The 21364-nt window shown below is 49.6% G+C and overlaps 1 protein-coding gene across 1 annotated transcript in view; it reads left to right on the top strand.

The window, feature by feature from the left end:
* Window positions 1-13908, top strand: part of TCERG1L (transcription elongation regulator 1 like) — a 233186-nt gene extending 219278 nt beyond the window's left edge. Inside the window, exons 10-12 of the mRNA XM_050805500.1 lie at window positions 2400-2489; window positions 8595-8713; window positions 12983-13908. Coding sequence (XP_050661457.1) covers window positions 2400-2489; window positions 8595-8713; window positions 12983-13139 — 366 coding nt within the window. The 3' untranslated portion in view covers window positions 13140-13908. The remainder of the gene's footprint in view (window positions 1-2399; window positions 2490-8594; window positions 8714-12982) is intronic.
* The last annotated feature ends 7456 nt before the right edge of the window (window positions 13909-21364 follow it).

The following is a 21364-nucleotide window of genomic DNA, read 5'->3' as shown; positions in this document are numbered from 1 at the left end:
GTCACCCCCTCACTCTGAGTCCCAGCAATGCTTCACCGTGTTCTATGGAGGAGAATCCCTGGCTGGACCCTCGGTCATCCCACCCAATGAAAGAGCTTGTGGGTTATTACAGAAAAGGCTGAAATTTGATAGTTAAAGATAGAAATTGCCAGTGAAGTAAATTCATCTGTTATGATAAACAGATAAAGCACGTGTTTATTGAAATAGTACCTCTATGAGGAATATTTTAAGAATGCGAATGGGGTTTTGTTTTTGTAAACTTTCAATTACCTTCCCCTCCCTGACCCTGCCCAGGTATTCATCTCCTGCCCAGATCCCAGGGTGGCTTTCCTCAAACGCATGCCCCATCCGAATTTTCTTCTCCCCTGTCTCTTGAGAGAATGCCCAGGCTCCTGACCGTGTCTCAGACTGCCCTGCACCTCAGCCTCTGGCTCTGCTGCCTCTTCCTTGTTCCTTCATGGGCTCTGGCACCCCCAGGCATGTTCAGCCTCTTGCGATTCCTGCATTCCCTGTAGTTCATGACCCAGCCTTTGCCCTGACTGCCAGCCAGTCCTGGGATACCCTCCAGACTCCTATGTGAACCGTGAGGAGTATTCATGTTCCAAAGTCACAGAACTCTGGAAGCCACCTCCCCAGGCTGCTGTGGGTCTTTGCTGGGTCCCACTAGTGTCCAGGTCTGTCTCTGCTGTGGCCCTAGTGCCATCTTAAGAGTCTGCTAGCTCCTCACCAGCACTACCCTAGACCATGGGCTTCCTTGATTTATTTCCTCAGGATCCTCAATACCCAGCTTAGGGCTCAAGGCACAGTGAATGCATAGTCCATGTTTTTAAATGAATGCTTTTATGTTCTAAATGACTTAAGCATTCCCTTGCTCTATCAGCTGAGAGAGTCTAGAAGCAATGACACCTCATTAACATTGAACACACCAGTGCCCAGATCTTGGTTTCTAACACCGTTCTAGGAAAGGAGCCAGGGCTTATTGGAGAATTGACTGATTCAAGGGCAAAGGTGGGACATGCAGAAGATGACCCTGGAGTATCTTTAGTGGCAGAAATTAAGGAGATGCCCAAAAAGCCAAGTGATGAGCTCCTGTCAGAGGCGCACAGGAGCCAGGAACCCCCCACAGAGCTTGTCAAGGCTAACCTGGAAGAAGCTGAGCAGGAAAAGAAGCAAAGTCACACTGGAGTCCAGCCCAAGCATGGGCTGAATATCCGAGTCCATAGCAATATAAATAAAAGATTGAGTACATAAGCAATGTGGAGGCATGAACGAGTATTCACCACCCCCCGCCCCCAGAACATTTCCCAGTCACTCATGTAGCTACTTCTCCTCCTCGGAAGTGGACACAGCCCATACCCCTAAGTGTGAGCTGTGCATGGCGATGTCCTTCCAGAGAGGACAGCATGGAGAGGTGCACTTCACAGTGGGGAGACCTCAGCCAGCCGACCACAGCCACCACTGACAGTGAGGAGTCATGTCAGCAGTGTGTATACCCTTGTTATGACATGATGAGAATGGCATTTACCTGTGTGGTCTTCCTCCCAAAACCCATAACCTCAGGCTATTTATGAGGAAAACCTCAGACAAATCCCAACTGAGGAGCATCCTGCAATGCACCTGACCAGGGCTCCTCAAACCATCATGACTTTGCTCCTCAAAGTCATCAACAGCAAGGGCTGTCTGAGACCCTGTCACAACCAAGAGGAGTCCAAGGAGATATGGCAGCCAAATGTGACAGGATCCTGGACAGAAACAGAAAATTGGGTAAAACCTAAAGAAATCTGAATAAATGCAGACTATTGTTAGTAATAATGTATCAGTGTTAGTGGTGATGAATCTAGCCTACTGATATGTTAACAACATGAGAAACTGGGTATGAGTATATGGTGACTTTCTGTAATATTCTTGCAAATTTTTAGTATGTGTAAAAGCATTGCAAACAAAATAATTTATTTTTAAAATGACCTGCCTAAAAGAGGTTAAACTTTGATTGCAAATCAACTAACCTCAGCCTGTTTTCAAGACGTTACTCTTTGTTATGGTCTGTAGGGGTTCTGAAAATTTTTACAAATATAATTTCTCCTTTTGAAGTGGGGTGTTCTAGAATGCCATGCCTCTACAGATATAATTGGGGTTTCACATCAGGGGACACAACCCTGAAAGTTACCCAAGAAAGAAATGGTCATGAGTCTAGAAATTAAATTTTCTGATGTTCTAGGTATTGATTTTCTTGGGACGTCTGACAAGTCTAACACTTATACTCCACCACATCACTGAATCTATTGTACTTTAATGCCGATTTTTGTTTGTTTGTTTGTTTTTAACCATCGATCATTTCAGCGCGGCTTCAGGCTTAGCATTAGATGCTAACAGCAACTCTATTGAATATCTTTCTTTAGGTGTCAGCATTTTCTACCTGGGAGAAAGAATTACACAAAATCGTGTTTGACCCACGCTATCTCCTGCTCAACTCTGAGGAACGAAAGCAGGTAATGGAGTGGGAGGGCACTTTGACTGCAGAGAGGGGCATGAAAGCGACTGCTGCATCCTGGATCTGGGGAGCTTTTCGTTCCTGAATGACAGACACTGTGTTGTAAATGTGGCCAGTGGGGAGGAGTTACAACTCCAGCACTGGAGCTTGCAAGCTTGTGAACAGAAGAGTTAGAGGGACTGAGGAAGGCTATTCTGGTCATTATTCTTACCTCACCATTTGGTTATGACCCTGGAAGACAAATACTTTTAAAGATGAAAATGTAGATTTTAGGAGCATTAACCCTCATTCCAAATGACCATAAATCATACGTTAAAAATATGAAATACTGAAGGTATTATATAAAGATACTGAAATAGGTGGTCTTATGTAAGACCTTAAGGTTTTATATGCTTAAAGTCTTATATAGTATGAAAGTTGTCAGAATGAAAATGAAGCCAGTAATGTTAAGAGAACCCTGACAAATAGAATGGGGGAAGGCCATGAAGAGAGGGTTCTCACACTTGTGTACCTGATAACTAAAAAGGCTCTATGAGAACCACAGTCTTGCACACAAGGCCATCAAAACCTTCTATTCTATTCTATTCTATTCTATTCTATTCTATTCTATTCTATTCTATTCTATTCTATTCTGTTCTGTTCTGTTCTGTTCTGTTCTGTTCTGTTCTGTTCTATTCTATTCTATTCTATTCTATTCTATTCTGTTCTATTCTAGACAGGGTCTGGCTCTGTTGCCCAGGCTGGAGTGCATTGTTCCAATCTCAGCTCACTGCAACCTCCACTTCCTGGACTCAAGCCATCCTCCCACCTCAGTCTCCTGAGTAGCTGGGACTACAGGCACCAGCCACCAGGCCCAGCTAATTTTTATACTTTTTGTAGAGATATGGTTGCTCTATATTCCCCAGGCTCATCCTGAACTCCTGGGCTCAAGCAATCCTTCCACCTCGGGCTCCCAAAGTGTGGGGATTACAGGTGTGAGCCACTGCACCTGGCTCATCACAAACTTATACACACAAAAAGCACTTCTCCAAGGACGCCTATCCAACAACTGCCTGTCCAACCTCAGACTGGCTTTGTCTTGTTATGGATCTCTGTAGCCAAAGATAATTATTTCAAAACAATGATTTAATCCTCTCATTTATTTTTCCTTAAAAATTACTGTCTTTTTTTTACTCCCTGAGTATTCTTGTCATTTTTGATGGCATGTGTATTCCCATCGCAATGCTCTCTTCCCAAATAAGCATTCATTTCATTTTAGAGAGCCTCTTTCTGCTTGTTCTTCAGGTTGACAATAATACTAATGAAATAGGAGTGGTCCAGAGAACAATAGCAGCACAGTAGAGGGTGGAAGTTCTACAGAACATCGCCCAGAAAACAAGGAATTGATTAGAGGGGGTTCTCTGGGGGCTATTTTAAGGAGAGACTTGCCAGGGGTCTGCCCTAGCTTTTCACAAAGTAGGTGCCTGAGCCAACACTGCTTTCCATATCAAACAGACAGAAGGACAGATGGTGTTGGCTCACAGGAGGGGCCTGTGGTTGCTGGGGGAGGGACCAGCACAGCCTGGGTCTGTGTGGCCCGTGGAGCGCGTCTGAGAAGGGCCCTGAGATAGACTCTGGGAGGTCCGGACTTCCCTGCCCAGACTCCATGCGTGCGGTCACGTCTTGCCCTCCCTTTGCCCTTTGAGTTCAGAAATGATGCACATGGAAGGTGAGCTATTAAGAAGAGCGGCTGAAAATGGAAGAGCCATAGTTAATTTGGGGAAGAGGGATTCTGTGACCAGGGGCCCCAGGTTGGTGTCCACTGGATTTCTCACACCAACAGAATCTGATAAAGCCCCAGACGGAGGGTATGGGAAATTGCCATTTTATTTTCAATTCTGTCCTCTGCTCATCAAGCCCCTTTAAGCACATGCCTGAGGTGATGTCAGTGGAGCACTAACCCACTGGGTCTCAGTCACATGGACCCACGTTGCTCGTTGTAACCAGCTCCCACTCTGTCCCCACGCCCGCTCCCAGCCCTTGCCCCACCACTCCGCTCACTGGAACTGGACCGTCTCCCTGGAGCAGGCTCGGGGCAGGCTGGGCAGTGTGACGTGTTCCCAGGATTGACTGCCTTAGGCTGGGCAGTGTGACGTGTTCCCAGGATTGACTGCCTTAGGCTGGGCAGTGTGACGTGTTCCCAGGATTGACTGCCTTAGGCTGGGCAGTGTGACGTGTTCCCAGGATTGACTGCCTTGGAATACAGAACTTGAACTTTTCAAGAACTTGGAATTAATAATCTTTTATTGTCTTCTAGCTGAGTTTCATTTTCTATAAAGAAATATTTTAAAATATGTGAAATGTGTTATCACAGTCTCAAAATAATACTACAATAGAGTTAGCTGAGTTTGGGTGTTATATATTTTTTTCCTATAGTGAAGGAAAACCATAGACTTAGATAATTGGCAATATTTCACCATTTTGTTGCAATTTTAAAAATCAAAAATTTCAGCTATGGCTGGGCACAATGGCTCATGCCTGTAATCCCAGCATTTTGGGAGGCCGAGGTGGGCGGATCACCTGAGGTCGGGAATTCGAGACCAGCCTGGTCAACATGGCAAAGCCCTGTCTTTACTAAAAACGCCAAAAATTAACCAGGTGTCATGGTGCTTGCTTGTAATCCCAGCTACCTGGGAGGCTGAGGCAGGAGAATCACTTGAACCCAGGAGGCAGAGGTTGCAGTGAGCCGAGATTGTGCCATTGCATTGCAGCCTGGGCAAAAAGAGCAAAACTCAGTCTCAAAAAAAAAAAAAAAAAAAAAAAAATCAGCTATGAAAAAGCATAGAAAGGAGCCTGTGATTTTACGTGACAGACTCACTGGAGGACATAGTCAGGAACCATAAACTAGGCAGTGTCTAAAAATCATCAGTACATCTGGAGTGTGTGTGGCGTGTGTGCTGTGTGTGGCGTGTGGCTTCTGTGTGGCATGTGTGGCGTGTGCCACGTGTGCCATGTGTGCCACCACAACTAGTTTGCTGTTGTCAGTTGTTCTCTCTCTGTGCCATGGATACCTTTTGAGGCCATTAGTCCCTTTAAAAAACATTGAATAAGTAAGATCATCTCCATTGCAAAAAGAAAATTCCAATTTATGATCAAGCCCTTCCAGATATTCTAGTTTAAATGCCAAGGCACATCTCTTAAAACAACTGGGAACACAGGGGCCCAGTCAGCTTGCTGGGTGGAAGTGGTTCATGGGCAGGGCAGCGCCAGCCCCCTGATGTCCCCCCGATGTCCCCCCTGATGTCTGGGGGACATGGGCATCCCATCCAGGGCTCATCCAAGCGAGCACTGTGAGGCTGGACCTTCCTCAGGCCATCATCAGAGACAGCAGATGCCAACCCTGATGGGGCTAGGCCTACCTGGGCTGGGATGCCCTGCCCTTGCCTGGGTGGGTCCTCTGCAAATAGATGAGATGAGAGTATAGCTCATGCTAAGTACCCGTTGCCTGGGGAAAGCCTTTAAGCATCCCTGTGAAATCACCCAGAGGAAACTGTGGGCCTGTCCCAATGTCCTGCAACTTGGTCCCAGAAGGTCCAGTGGGAAAGAGGAGGAAGCAGGCCACACTGTAGCCAGCGCACTGGAGTGGCCAGAGGGCATTCAGAAGTGCCTGCAACCTCATCAAAGGGGAGCATGGCAGCTCGTATGAGGAGGAGGATGGAGAGAAATCATAGCAGGTCCCCATCCAAAGACCACAGTCCTATTTAGGAAGAAATCGGGTTAGAAGTATCAGACGTAGAATCGGTACAGGACCTCGTGTCACACAGTGTGTTCACGGGGAAAGCTAAGGCCCCTGGTGTGAAAATCACAGCCCTTCCTCTGCTGGGGGAGCTGCACAGGAGAAGAGTGATCCTACACAGAACCAGGGTCGAGGGAGGGTGAAGCAGGCCTGTTTCTATGGCAACAAATAGCGTTTTGTTTTATTGCGCTAGAACGTACAGCAGTGATGTAACGGCCAACGGAATCTCTTTTAAAAAGTCATGCTCCACTTTGGATAAAGCTGGTATAATTTGTTAAGGATGAAAAACAAAACCTGCAATGTTAAATTATAGCAGCATAAAATAAAGTAACAGAGCAAAGCGAGAGGAAAGAGAGGAGCGTTTGATGAGATGGAGAAATGGTTCTAGGCAGAGAGAGAAGCAGGCGTTTCTGAAGAGCCCTGACCCCACAGCCAGCGAGGCTTTCTCTCCAGGTCTGAAATTAATAGAGCGAAACTCTAGCTAATGATGGAGCCATATGCTTTTATTTGGATAATAACCCTGCATTCATTTTTTTTATTAGTTAAATATAAGACAACTGAGAACTTACATTGCTATAAGAAGCCAATTATGGCCAGGCACGGTGACTCACACCTGTAACCCCAGCACTTTGGAAGGCCGAGGCGGGTGGAGTTTGAGACCAGGCTGGCCAACATGGTGAAACCCGTCTCTACTAAAAATAAAAAAAAAATTAGCCGGGCGTGGTGGCACACACCTGTAGTCCCAGCTACTTGGGAGGCTGAGGCAGGAGAATTGCTTGAACCCAGGAGGCAGAGGTTGCAGTGAGCCAAGATCATGCCATTGCACTCCAGCCTGGGCAACAGAGCGAGACTCTGTCTCAAAAAAAAAAAAGAAAAGAAAAAAAGCCAATCATATTCTTACTTACATATACATGCACGTATTCTCAATTTGAGCCATATTTGTGGATGTTTCATTTTGCTGCTGTATCTTCAGGAGACCAGTAGCATTGTGTATTCATAACCCTGTAAAGGTTTGCCACTACTGACATGGAATCTGAAACAATGAGACAAAATGGGAAGGAAACCGCTCCAGAGAAGGGGCTGAGCGGTGCTGGGGTGGAGGCTTTCACCTGCCCACCTTACTTTCTCATCACCCCCTCAGTTGGCATGAGTGTCGAAGGAGCTGCCTGCTTGGTCCTCGGTCACATTCTAAGATCTGCCTGGCCGTTGGTTGGATTGGTGCACAGTTGCCATTTATCGACCTTATAGGATCCTATGTGGACTTTCTCTTGATATTTTTGTTTATGTTTATCTACATTTGCATGAACACTCATCTTCAGTTTATTTTTAATATTCTTGAGTTTGGGGTAGCATTAGGAATGAAAGAACTTTGTCCCTCTTTGACTCTGTAGTCTATAAATGACAATTTTTCGGTTGTTAGAACAATGATCCATCTTCCTCTGACAGAGAAGAGGTTTTGTGGCCTGTCATAAAGAGATTGCATCTCGTTATGCGGGCTGGCGGGTTCCGGGAGAAGTGCCCTGGAGCCTTGCCCAAAATTGCCTGCCAGCTGATGTGCGTGTCCTTCCCACTGAGGAGCAGGGTTTTCCTGTTTGGGGCAGCATTTGAGACGTACTTCTGGTCAGACTGGGGCATGCCCAGTGCCCAAGCGTCAGGCCTCCTGGTCAGTTGTTTCCACCCTGATGACCCAGGCAGCCTGGCATCCCATGACCTCCTCAGAAGAGGCCGCTTGTGCACCCTGAGTCCTCCCCAACGCGCCAGACTCCCAGGTTCACAAGTGGGGATCAGAGATGCAGAATTTACTTTCTTTTCACAAGTTAAGGTCATTTTTGGGAGACTGGAATGTCAATTACGTCACCCTAGGAAGTGACTAGCACGAACTGAGTGCTCTGCTGTGTTCTGGTGCCACTGGCCATGATGAGAAAGTGAGGAGGCCGTGCAGTACGGATGCTGCTCGGAGGCCACAGCGAGGACCACTGCAGCCCTACGGCATGAGTTCCAAATTGCCACTTGGTTCCAGATGCCTGCGGAGAGGGCAGCCAAGCCATTCTCCGGGTTTCTCCAGCAGGGCTGTTTCACATTTGACCCAGAAATGGCGCCTGCATGTAGAGAAACGCCAGGCCGTGTGGGGACCCAGGTTTAATTATTCAGACCGCTTGGATCCTGGAGAGCTATGCTGAAAGGCTGTTGCTCATAACTCCAGCAGCTGTGAACAAGGACAGCTTTTGCCATAGATTCTTGCTGCTTTCTCATGTTGTGCTTGGAATACAAGATTTCATTTCTGATATGCAATTTCATGATGTTTTTCTTCTGTGTCTGTGTTTTAAGATATTTGAACAGTTTGTCAAGACAAGAATAAAAGAAGAATACAAGGAAAAGAAAAGTAAATTGCTGCTAGCCAAAGAAGAATTCAAGAAACTTCTAGAGGAATCTAAAGTGTCTCCCAGGTATGGAGAGATAAATATACCAGATGATTTCTGGGGCTGGGAACTTGCCAATTACAAGCGGACTCTTCAGGTTTGTTTTTGTTAAATTGTGCAACCCAGCCTTCCACAGACACAAAAGTGTGAGCTTTGAAGACCTGCCAGTGAGACCAGGCTGATTCCCCTCTACCATGCTGCCTGTCATGAGCCTCCAAATGTCCCTCTTATCAGTCCTGGGAAAGTGGGCTATTTGCTATCCAAATGCATCACAACCATTTTATTCCTACCCTGCATACCTTTCAAACGTCAGCAGCCCTGACTGACCCAGATAACCAATCAATACGTCAGCACCCATGAGATGAGGTTGAGTTTCTGAGCTAATGATCAAGAAGCAAAAATGCAAAGCTAACTACAAACAACAGCACCGTAACCCCTACCACACCGCTTGGTTCCAGATGTCTTAACAGTTGGTCCCAGAATAAGATGAAGATTTGATATACTGGAGAAGTGAACTGAGTTAACTGGGTTGCCAAGACTTACTAAAATAATAAGTGAGGCATTATTTCCATGAAATAAGACACACTTATAAGAAAATAGATGCTAGAAATCTGAAGAATACATAAGCTTAACTCTTAAAAATTAGCTTTAATTGACTAATCTTTATAAATTAATGAACATGTACTACTCTTAGAACTATAAAACTGTAAGTTTTATAAGCATAAAAATGGTTGACAATGTATTTTTATTTTAGACTGGAAGATCCAGCATCAGGTTTTTTGTTTGTTTGTTTTTGTTTTTTGTTTATTTTTGAGACAGTCTCACTTTTCACCCAGGCTGTAGTGCAGTGGCACGATCTTGGTTTACTGTAACCTTTGCCTCTGAGGTTCAAGAAATTCTCCCTGCTTCAGCCTCCCAAGTAGCTGGGATAACAGGCACCCACTACCATGCCCAGCTAATTTTTGTATTTTTTAGTAGAGACGGGGTTTCGCCATGTTGACCAGGCTGGTCTTGAACTCCTGACCTCAGGTGATCCACCTGCCTTAGCCTCCCAAAGTGCTGGGATTACAGGCGTGAGCCACGGTGCCTGGCCAGCATCAGTTTTTAAGCGGACATTAATTGATGCTTTCTATGAAGGCATAGGCCTCCTTTGTTTGACCTGTGGTTTGGTTGATCAAGAATTGGGTGGCCTAAGTTAGTGCTAGTTACACAATCCTCATAACACTTCTCTAACTATTCTAGAGAACAGGTACTTTCTGAATGGGGAAAAATAGCATGAGTTATCTTCATCACAAGTGCTAGCGTGGGCAAGTAAATGTGTGTCCCATTGCTTGCAACTTGTGATTTTCTATGGTTAAAGTAGACATGAGAATGCTGGGTTCTAGCCATGGCTCAGCTGTGTCCACCCACCAGGTGGCCATGGGACAGAGGCCGCGGAGGCAAGGGCTTGGGAAAGGTGTGGGAGCCCCTTCTCTGCCTTAGTTCACAGCCTGGCCCCGGCCCTGGCCCATCTTATCCCGGCCATGGGGTAAGTATTGGGCCTTCCTGTGCGTCAGAGCCCTCCTCCAAATGGGAAGATGACCACACACACCTCAGCAAGTGACTAGGAGGATGGAGTGAGGGGCTACAGGGAGGGACCCCAGTGGCACCTGGCAGGCAGGAGGAGCTCCAAAAGTTATAGCTGTCATTACTGTTGAGACCGTCATTACTATTAAGGACATTTGGCCAGCATTCTCTGTCTCTCTATTGATAAAATAGTAGCAATAAGCCACATACTCCCCTTCCCATGAATACATCATGAAGACAATGGAAAAAGATATTCAGAATGCAATGAGTCATTTAAAAAAGATGATACACACACACACGCAAGGAAAATGAGTGGTAGAAATTAGAAGGGAGTTAAACTGACTATTTTTAAAATTAGATTTAATTGCCTGCTATTTTTTAAGAGAAATTTTATTGTATATATTTAAACTATACAACATAATGGTACAGGGTGCATAGAGATCATAAAATGCTTACTATAATGCAGCAAATTTTAGCATTTATACTTGAGATATATTGCTTTTATAATTATAAAGCTTTTTTTTAATTTTTAAAGTAGCTAAGTTTACAACATTTCAAAAACTTTTTCCAGATCTCCTGTCTACCGTTCTGTAGGCATCCTATTGAAACATGTGCAATTCAAATGACCACATGCTGGACGGCTAGGCTCATCCCCACACAGGCCATGTGGGCCTCTTCGAAGCAGCCTCCTGGGGCTGTGTGGCTTCCTACAGCCATACAGTCCCTTACTGGTCGCCCGTCTCAGCCTCAGTCTTGAGCAGCCTGTGGGAATGGTGGTGATGGGATAGTCCAGAATTCCCAGACAGCCCCTAGCCCCAGCCCTGCCCGCCTCTCGGGAGAGCATCCACTAGGGACTGGGTCCTAGCCAGGTGGGGTTGGCTACCTGGTGGGTTTGACACCTGGTGCTCCTTCTTGGAAGCTGCAGCAGCTGCCTCCTTCATGGCAGGCTGTCCTGAGTCCCGCTTAGTGGAGGGAGAACAGAGATGCAGGGCCCGTGACTCACCTTCCTGAGCTCACACCACAGCTCGTCAGCATCAGCAGAAACCCAGTGCTGCCCCTTGGCATGGCTCGGGGGCCACAGAGGTATGAAGCTCCCTTTCTTTTCAGGGACACTTTTTCAGAGAGACCCAGAATAGGACCTGTCTAGCAGCGGCACCTGTCCAGCCCCTAACTGAGAATGTGTAGATGCCTGTCTAGCCAGGGGAGCGTGGAACAAGCCCAGGCGAGTCTGACCATTTGACTCATCCCGAGCAGGTCAGGGGTGGAGTGTGGCGTAGCCACGGCACAGCAAGGTTGTTACATCAGTAAAGGAAGGAAGGGGGAAGGAGGGAGAGAAGGAAGAAAGGAATGGGGAGAAAAGGAGGGAGGGAGAGAAGGAAGGAGGAAGGGAAGGCAGGGGAGAGGGCAAGAAGGAGGGAGGGAGGAAGAGGGAAGCCAGAGAGAAGTGCTTTTCTTGCAAGAGATGTGTAAACAAGCCCCCCACAGATGGAGAGCAGGAAAACGGCAGCGCCTTAGGGAAGGAATGAGACGAGTTGTTCAGTGACAGAAATGAGCATGAGTCTGATAATTATTTGTCTTGTCTTCTAACAGCCATGTCGGCATAATCTTGTTGTTTGTATATTTCAGAAGCTATTAAGTTATAATAATTTAACACAATAATTCAGTGTCTGCAAGGAAGTGTAAAATTCTCTGGGAAGAGAAATCGGAGGGAATAAGAAGAATCCCCCGGACAAAAATGACCACATTTTTCCAGGCACCCCAGAGCACATTGCCCAGGCCAGGCCCTGCTGTTGCTGGACAAGCGAGTGCATCTGCATGGACCAGTGGCTCCAGGCCTTGGCCCCTCTACCCCTGTCCCTGTTTCTGGCTTCAAGTTCAAGGCTAAGAGAACAGGAATTTGCTGGGCCCGGTGCCTGTGAAGGTCAGGTTGGTCACCGCAGAGGCGCGTCCTGTTTTGCCCTCTGAGCTGCCCTAGCCTTGAGAACAGCCTTGCTGGTCTAGACTGGGTCACTCGTGTTTTCCTGTGGGGCACCACCTGACCTGGCAGCTCTGATTCACTCCATCAGTGTTTGGGGCTCACTAGTTGCCAGACACTGGGCTGGACATTCAGGGCGTTTATCAGAGAATGAAGCAGATAATGCCTCCCCCATTCGAACGTGGGAGTCCGGTTCCACACGTGAGGTTTGACAAGATCACCACTGTGAAGAGGGCTATGATGGAGTCACAGTTCTCTGACCTAGACAGGGCGAGTTTCCCAAAGAAGATGCCTTGGCCTGGTTTCTCATGACGAGCAGCTCTAACTGGGGGAAGAAACAAGGGAAGGGTGTGCCAGGCGGAGGGAACAGTGTAAGAAAGACCGTGGCAGGCAGAGCATGGTGGCAGCAAGGAAGGGGCGGAGGAGACCTGGCAGGCACAGTTGTGACGGGGACGGCTGGGAGAGTGACAGCTGCACGAACCGGCTGAGGAGGCTAGTGGAGGCCGCTCATTTCTGGAGACCACTCAGAGGAGAGACCAGGGGTTCCTGCAAGTGAGGGCAGGTCAGGGCTCTGCAGGACCCCGGTGAGGAGCAGGCACGGCTGGCCAGAGCCGCTCACCCACCGGGTGCCCTGCCGCCCACGGCCAGGCCTGGTGGAAGGGCTGGCTGCTTGCTCAGGCAGTACCGCTGCAGGATCTCTGGGGAGGCCAGAGGTGCTCTCTGGAAGGTGTCTCAGGAGACTCTTTCTTTTTCAGGACCACATTTAAGGAGTTTGCGGAGAAATACGGCCGGGATCAGAGGTTCCGACTTGTTCAAAAAAGAAAGGACCAGGAGCATTTTTTCAACCAATTCATACTTATTCTTAAGAAACGGGACAAGGAAAACAGACTAAGGCTGCGGAAAATGAGATGAGTTTGTGAAAAATGCAATAAGCCCGGGGGTTGGCCCTGGGCGTGCCGGGGGCGAGGAGGTCACGGTGGAGACAGACACGGGCGTGGGGCGGCCGGCACCTGCACGACCCAGCGGGCACCGGCACTGCGGGGTCTTCGTTCTCAGAGGATTACTGTTTCATATTGAAGCTCTCTCTTTTGTACGTTCAGAGTTTGATGCATTTCTAATTGTCATGATACGTCGATCTCTTAATTGTTTTAATTATGCAAATTACTTGTAATATACACAAATTATCAATCCACTGCAGGACTGTGGGGAAGCGGGAACAGGAGCCTCCGTAACCATCTCAAGGCATTTGTGTCATCACCTGAGACGATTAGCGAAAATTTTCTGAAAAACTTTTGTGAATTACTTCGCTCCTCCAGGATTCCCGCGGCGTTGAGGAATTCCTTACTCTGTCCCTAGGTCTCAGTCTCGTTTCTGAGTAGCAGCAATAGGGTTTTCATCGTTCATCATAGTGACAACTGTGAGCATCCCACACCTGGACTGTGGATCACTTACAGGTTTCCAGGGGTGGCCGCGCGTTCCTCCCAGTGGGGCGTCCCGGTCTGGAGCAGGGAGCCGTGCTGGTTGCCACAGGTCCTACTTCAAAAGAATTATTTTGTACAAAACCATCATATTAATATTTGAGTTATTTTTATTGTATGCCCAGAGTTTGCATGAGATTTTTTCTCATCACCTTTGTATAAAAAATTTTTAATTTTTTTTAATCAATAAATATTTTAAACCAGCGTGTGTGTGTGTGTGTGTGTGTGTGTGTGTTACTAAGGCATTCCTTATGATCTTAAGCAGCAAAATTGTGTTTCAACTAAAGATACCCAGTTTTGAAAGATTCAGGGGGAAAAAAAATCCTGATGATTGCAATAAGGACCATGAAAATGCCACTCACACCAAATCTTACTTTTTAACATACTTAGTAGTCCTGGCTGGAACCATGTTGGGCAAAACCTTCGCTAATTAATTGCGTTCCTTGAACTATTGAACATCCATTTATTTATTTCAAGATTTGTGGAGTTATCTGTTCAGATACAATGTCTTTGTCCCCTAGTAAAGAGTGACACAGCCTCCTCATCTACCTTCTTCTTAATTAGTTCCCATGGGAACACTTTTTTCCAAACTTATTAGGATGTAATTGGGCAAGGTGGGATCCACTCTTCACTGAGATCAGCCCTGGTCCTGACACTATCACTGTTAACACCTCACCTCTGTGTCAGGTGGCCCCTGGGGGTTCCAGGGCCGTTGATCAGGCTCAGGCCTACTGTCCAGTCCACCCAACACAAAACTGCAGGTGCATAACCATGTTTCACTTAGAGTGGACACAGCATGGGCAAAGTGGCCCTGACCAGGGGGACTCGACTCATGGCTCCAGTCCCGCCCCTGCCCACAGTGCTGCCTCCTGCTGAACTCCTGGTCCCCCGCCGACAGAGGATGGAAGGTGCTTGCCAGGACTCACGGGGGAGTCCCCAGCTCTGCTGGCTCCAGACACCAGTAATGGCCTGGTCCGGAGTGGTGCCGATGGCCGTTGTGAAGGAGAAGCCTCAGTGAGTGGCCTCAGGCTGTGGACGCCACCACTTTGTGAACCTTTCCTTCCTCTCGGTGAAAGGGGAGCACTGGCTTATGGGCTGGGGTTACTGAGTGTCCACCTCAAGCAAGAGATGAAGAAGTCTGGGAATTGTTGGGATGGACACAGAATGTGGAGATATTCGGGTCCCATGTGCTTGGGAAATGCCCTTCACAAGGCACACTCTAGTACCCGGGAGAAGACAATGGTCCTGCAGCCATCAGCCTGTGTCTTTCCCTCACTACCCTGATTCTTACGCATTGGGCCAACTTCAAAGTGACCTCGAGGGCGGGATGCGGGGTCTGCACGGGCTTTAGTAGAATTGCTCAGGGAGGGGGTGGAGCTACTGCCATAAAAGGCCAATGTTCAGTCTCAAAGATGGCCCCTTTGTTGGGCTGATCACGTGGAATTGTCTCATTAATGAGGAAGCAATTTCTTCTCATTCGATTACCTCCCCAGAGGCAGATGTTCTTTCCCTGCCTGAAGCACTTCTACCGTGATCACGACCCGATTCCTCCAGGATGGCCTCCATCTCCAGGGCTGCCCGCAAGATGTCTTGTTGACCAAGGGATTCAATCCAAGTGAAAGTCATTGCAACAATGAGCTCAGAGCCACCCGACTCAGTGGTGTTCCCATGTGCCCACCCCCACAGCAGCTGCCTTGATAAGTCTGTAATAACCTACGAGGGCCTGGACACAGTGCCACCTGGGAGACAAAACCCTGAGGGTCTGGTGCCTGTGGGTTATGGTGCCCACCAGAGCCCAGCAGCCTGCAAGAGGCGGCGTTTCCCCTGGAACCAGGTGCAACAAGGGGAGGTAGGAGTGGCCCCTTGGGTCATTCGACTCATTAACCTACTTAGGGAATCTTTATGTCCATCCCCACAGCCCTGGGCTGGTGCATGTGAAGAGCCTGTTGCCCAAGGGCAGAGTTTGCTCACCATCTTGGTTCTGTTCAACTGGAGGCCGTGGCAGCTTCCTGCTATTTGGACCCCTCCTGGCTCTGAAGCAGGAGGTGGAGAAGGTGGCCGCTCTGCTGGCTGGGGCGAATTCTCCCAATTCCACATAATGAGGACTCGGAGAACCATGACTGGACCCTGCGGAATTTGCTGGGCATCTTTAGTACCACTCAGTTTTTGGCACTGGTTGGCAGGAAACTATCAACTCAGAAAGTCAGCAGTGGTGAAGACTTGGACCCCACAGAAAAGCAAGCTTGGCTCACCCATCACGTGGTTTTGGGTAAAAGGAGCCTGAGATTGAGCTGGAAGTGGTGATTCTCATCCAAGGGCTCATGGCTGTCTCTGGAAATAGGACCTGAGCAGCTGAACTCTTCCGTGGATCATGTCTTCCCCTTTCTCTCCCCTGTTATCTCATTCGGCCCACTGCCCCGGGTTTCTGCTGGGGACTTTGTGGTGTTACCTCAGTGGATTCTCCCACGCTGGGGGCGGGGCCCCGTCCTCACCAATGCCTGTGAGTGTGCTGTGGGGTGAGGGGCCAGAGCTCCATAGTTTCTATTCGTCCCCAAAACTCCTCTCCCAGGGGTTCTGCCCTGCCCTGTGGCCCCCGAGTCTCCCACACCACGGCTCTGGGCCCTCTTCCTTCCTGCTCTTGGCTGCTTCTGTCAATGGGAGGCAGCAGCAGGAAACAGTGATGGTGGGCGGGGGAGTTTGGGGTGTCTGTTCCCCCTCTTCCCTGCTGCCTGGCCACATTGTTTCCTTTGCCCAAGGCCACAGATCTGGTCAGGGAGCTGTTCCTACAGCCACGGCTCACATGGACTTTGGCAACAGTGGCCTTTCCCGCCCTTTCAGGCTCGGGCTAGAAGCAGCATCTGTGGTGGCTTTTCCCAGGCACTCTGCCCTCCCTGACTTCCCTCAGCTCGGCTCCAGTGTTCAGGGTCACACTCTGGTAAGCCCTCCTCCGTCACCCCTAGCGAGTGGCCATCTGTGGGCCGTCAGCGCCATGACCCTCTAATCCCCGCCATCATTTCCACCGTCGTCCAGATGGTAATTATCCAATGCTCACGACAAGGCACAGTTACACCAGAAATGAAATAGGCATGAGTGCATGGGGAGGGCCCCGTGTTAGCTGTTTCCACAAACGTGAAAGAATCCATACTCTCTCGGTGCTTAGGAACACACAGGTGCCGCCGGCCTGGAGGAAAACTCCTGGGTATTTTTGCTTTTCATCCAAATATTTGGGGGTCTCGTATGTTAGTTCATACAGCCATGATTATGATTCGAAGAGAATTAAATGATTTAAAGTCATGGTTAGCTGAGTGATGGAGCCATCTCCATGCTGATGGTTGTATCTACCTGCACGCCCATCTGTGGGCCCATCAGCAATGCTGTGGAGATGAAGGGGGAATGCGGGTGTAATTAGGGACGTGTTCAGGGAGCAAAACGAGCTCTGAAACCCCTCATGATGTCTGTCTATAGGGAGTGCATTTCCAATGTTCTCCTACTTTGGGGGTTGTAGATGTAAATAACCTTTCTAGTTTCAGTATGTATTTAAGATATTATAGAAAAACAGTATTAGGTTATAATTTCATTTTTCCATGTTTCACTTACATTTTAAATGCCACTAACCTAACTTGGATGAACTTGACAGTAGCCTCTTAGAATTTAGCAGGAAACTAAAATATTCTATTAGAGTGTCCATCAGAAATCACTGAATCCCACCCAGGACCAGCAAGAGAGCGGAAGGAGAGGCAGTCGCTGGCCTTGGTCATGGAACAGAAGCTTCCCTCCAAGCTCCAGAGCCCAAGAGCTGGGCCCACCCACCTCTCACCTTCCTGGGGCCCTTGCCTTTCACTAACCCCTCCCACCTGCCCCTGGCTCCTCGCTCATCCTCTCTCAGACTCTGTTCTTCTCTCAGACTTGCCCCTGGGGTCTCAGCTCAGGGGTTCCCTGCCCACCTGGGCCCCACCCCGGCCCCACCCGGGCCTTCTCTCTCTGCCTGGGAGTTCTCAGCTCCTCCTTGCTGCTGCCAGATCTGCCAGCCCCTCCACACATCAGAGCATGCCCCTTGCCCGTCTGCCGCTCCCCAGCACCCCCTGCTCTGTGGGGAGGCCCCCGCAGGGAGGATGAGGGGGCCCCGGGCCTTCCTGGCCGTGAGTAGTCGAGACCAGAGGAGCAGCGTGGCGTGACGGAGATGGATGGGCCTACGTGGACTCACGGCCCTGCTGTTTCTCACAGATGGTCAGGACACTTTTTTTTTTTTTTTAACCAAGGTTTACTCAGTGTTCCATTCATTTCTTTACTAAACGTTTATTGTCGCTACTGTTTATTTTCTTGTTGCTGCTTCTTTTGAATGATCTGCTGCAAACAATAATAAGAGGAAGTTGTATTGCCCCCAAAATACTTACCTTGTTTTTTTTTTTTTTTTTTTTTTTTTTTTTTGCTGTCTTTTCTCCATTAAGAATGTGAAGTGTGATGCAGGTGAAAAACTCCTGCTTGTTTGTAAAACGCTGTCAGCATAATGTAGTCGTGTCCTTGCCGGGCCTGCTGACGTGAAGAGACCCATGAAGACTGGCATTGCGAAGTCACTGTGCCCTCGGGCACTGGCAATGCGGAGGGAGGGCCATCCCCATGAGAACAGGGACAGTGGGGGACAGAGGACAGCAGTGGGGTGAGGGGGCACAGAAAACAGGGATTCGGACAGCTGCTCAGGAGAGCAGAATTCAGAGCAAACAGAACTGTTTCCATACAGTTTTAGGGATTTTGTCTTGCGATTGAATCCCTTCCTGCCTCCAAACTCTGTTTTCCAAGACTCGATCTTTAAAAATTGCATTACACTTGGAAATCATTTGGAGATCTTAAAATAATGCGTATTTACTGTATTGGAGGTGAGGGAGTGGAAGCCATGTGGAAATAGCCTGTCCTGGGGCTCTGGTGGCTTCTCCAGGCGCAGGGCCAGCCGTGTCTATCCACACAGTGCAGGCTGTGCTCCCCCACTCACCGCCGCGTGCTTTACAGAGACACACAGACATACCCACAGCCCACGTGCTCCCCTTGCCATGGCCATGACAACGGGTGGGGTCTGGGTTCCTGCCCTGTGAATCCAGCAGGGACCAGTGACTGCTTTCAACTAGAGCGCACAAGGAAGACGCATGTGACTTGCCAGGCCAGGCTCTGAAAGGAGGCAGCCTCTGCCTGGCTCCTCCTTGCCCAGGACATTCTCCTGTGGGAGCCACCATATTGTGAGGAAGCCCTGCCTGCGTGGAGAGGCCCCAGCTGTGGCCTCAGGCGACAGGAGCTAGCGTGGGAGCCTCCTAGGAGCCCAGCTCCCAGCGCTTGAATGCTCCTTCTGACACTGAGCCGGGCGGACACCAACTCTCCCCACTGAGCCCTGCCCAAAGCGCACGCCCAGGAGCAAAATCAAAGGGGTCATTATTTTAAGCCACTGTTTGCAGGTGATTGGTGTGCACTCATTGTAAGTGGAACATGCTCCTATTTCCAGATGACCATGACCCTTGATCTGTGAACAATCTGAATACTAATCATAGTGAGTAACTGAGCAAATGCTCATTCTAGACCAGGCGTGCCGCTCAGTCCTTTCTTCCTTGACTCATTTTGTCCTCTCAACAATCTTTTGAGGTAAATCCTATTGCTACTCTCACTTCGCAGAAGACTCTGAAGTTTAGAAAGAGCGAGCGATTTGTCCAAAGTCTGGGTAATAGGGACACAGCTAGAACTTGCACAGAAGTCTGTTTGACTCCAGATCCGCAAACCACACCCTGCGCTGGACCCTGGGTTTCTCCCAGGGCACTGGGGGCTGTGGCTTTGTCGGAATTAACGTCTCTTCCTGCCGGTGCTCATTTCTTTATTCCTTTGACGTGTGCTCTGTGTCTCCCGGGCCAGGCACTGCTGGAAGGGAGCCTCGGAAGCCTGGTCTTCAAGTGACTCATAGATCATCAGGCCACTGACACACAGGGTGGCACATGCTGCCTGGGAGTGTGCAGGGGACTGTGGGAGGGGAGCAAGCGGGGAGAGTGAGGGGACAGACAAGTCTTGAAGCTGAGCTGGGGGGACTCAGGAGCAGAGCCTTCCAGGCAGAAGGGGCTGCTCACACTGAGGCTCTGAGCACAGGTGACAAGATCTGCCCACGGAACTGCCAGCAGCAGCCATGCCCTCAGGGTGCGTCTGGTCGGCTGCATCCTCGGTGCTCTGCCTCTGAAAGGCCCGGGACCCATGCTGAACAGCTGAGACCTGACACAGGCCAACCAGGGGATTCTCAAAATCCCTTCAATGTACGTCATGGAGAGCGAGACAGTACAGTGAGTGATCACATTCCTTCATTTGGTCGACAAATGCTGATGAGCTCCTAAGATGTGCCAGGCACTGTTGCCAACACAGAGGCCCCAGCAGGAAACAGGATGGTGTGGGTCCTGCTTTTGGGGAACTTGGACCTGGGGAGGTAGGCAGAAACCGGATGGACAAGTGCACAGTGCCCCAGGCTGCTCTAACCCCTTACCCCACCCCAGGGGGCTTAAAACCACAGGACTTTAATTCTCACGGTTCTGGAGTCTAGAAGTCGAAGATCAAGGCACCGGCAGAGTTGGCGTCGGGCGAGGGCCCCATCATAGACGGGGCCCTCCTGGCTATATCCTCACAGGGCAGAGAGGGCGAGGGAGCTCTCTGGGGCCCATCTGATAAGACGCGGATCCCATTCCTGAAGGCTCCACCCTCACGAGTTAACCACCTCCCAAAGGCCCCACCTCCTCACACGATTACCTTGGGGTTAGGTTTCACAAGTGAGTTTTTGGGGGACGCACTCAGGCCACTGCACATCACATGATTTGAGATGAAGGTCATGAGGGGAGCAGAGGCCGGGACGATGAGCAGAGGCCGGGACGAAGGCGCCTGTACGTGGCTGCCGGGCACACAGCATCTCCAGGCCTTTGCCTGCGAATCTCCTCCTCCCTTGAGTCACCACCCGAGACAATCGCTCTGGCACACCCCTGGGGGCCGCGGCCCATCCTCATGAGGAGCCTGAGTGATGGTACGGGCATCTCAGACAAAATGCCATCAGACAGCCCACCTCACCCTGCGCTGCTCTGGTCTGCCCAGGGCCTCACATGGCTCTGGTAAGGGCCTGGTGGTTTCCGGTGTTGGTCCCGGGGCTGGAGACCCTGACTGTGACGGCTTGTCTGTGCCACCATCTCCCCACCTATGCGTTGGGTGCTCTCACAGCTCTGCCTCCTAGAGGGCGCTGGTGAGCGTGATACAGAAGCGTGTCTGGAATAGCCCAGCAGGCCAGGGCTGGTGCGATGATAATGTTCACCTTCTCCCAAGGCACAGAGAAGGAAATCAGGTGAAGACTTTGCCCACTGCGCTGCAGAGGTGAGTCCCCTGGAGACCCTGGTCACCTCTGCCAGTGTCTTTCCAAGGGGAGTTGAATTGATGGGGGTCTGGCCCCTAGCTGGACAGGCAGGCAGGGGACCGTAATGCAGCTGCCTCCTGAGAGTGGCTCTGGCTCTCCGGGGATACGTCCCCCCACACGCAGCACTCAGAGCCAATGCACAATCTGACTGCTTCCTTTCCAACGAGGAGGCTGGTGGCCTGGGAAGCAGAGGGTTTGCCCTGACCGACGGCTGCTCAGGCTTCTAGGGGCAGACCCTCACAAGAAGA

This window comes from Macaca thibetana, chromosome 9 (genome assembly GCF_024542745.1).
Source record: "Macaca thibetana thibetana isolate TM-01 chromosome 9, ASM2454274v1, whole genome shotgun sequence".
Classification (NCBI taxonomy): Eukaryota; Metazoa; Chordata; class Mammalia; order Primates; family Cercopithecidae; genus Macaca; species Macaca thibetana.
The sequence above is the reverse complement of the archived record's forward strand: the minus strand, read 5'-3'. Positions and strand labels throughout refer to the sequence as shown.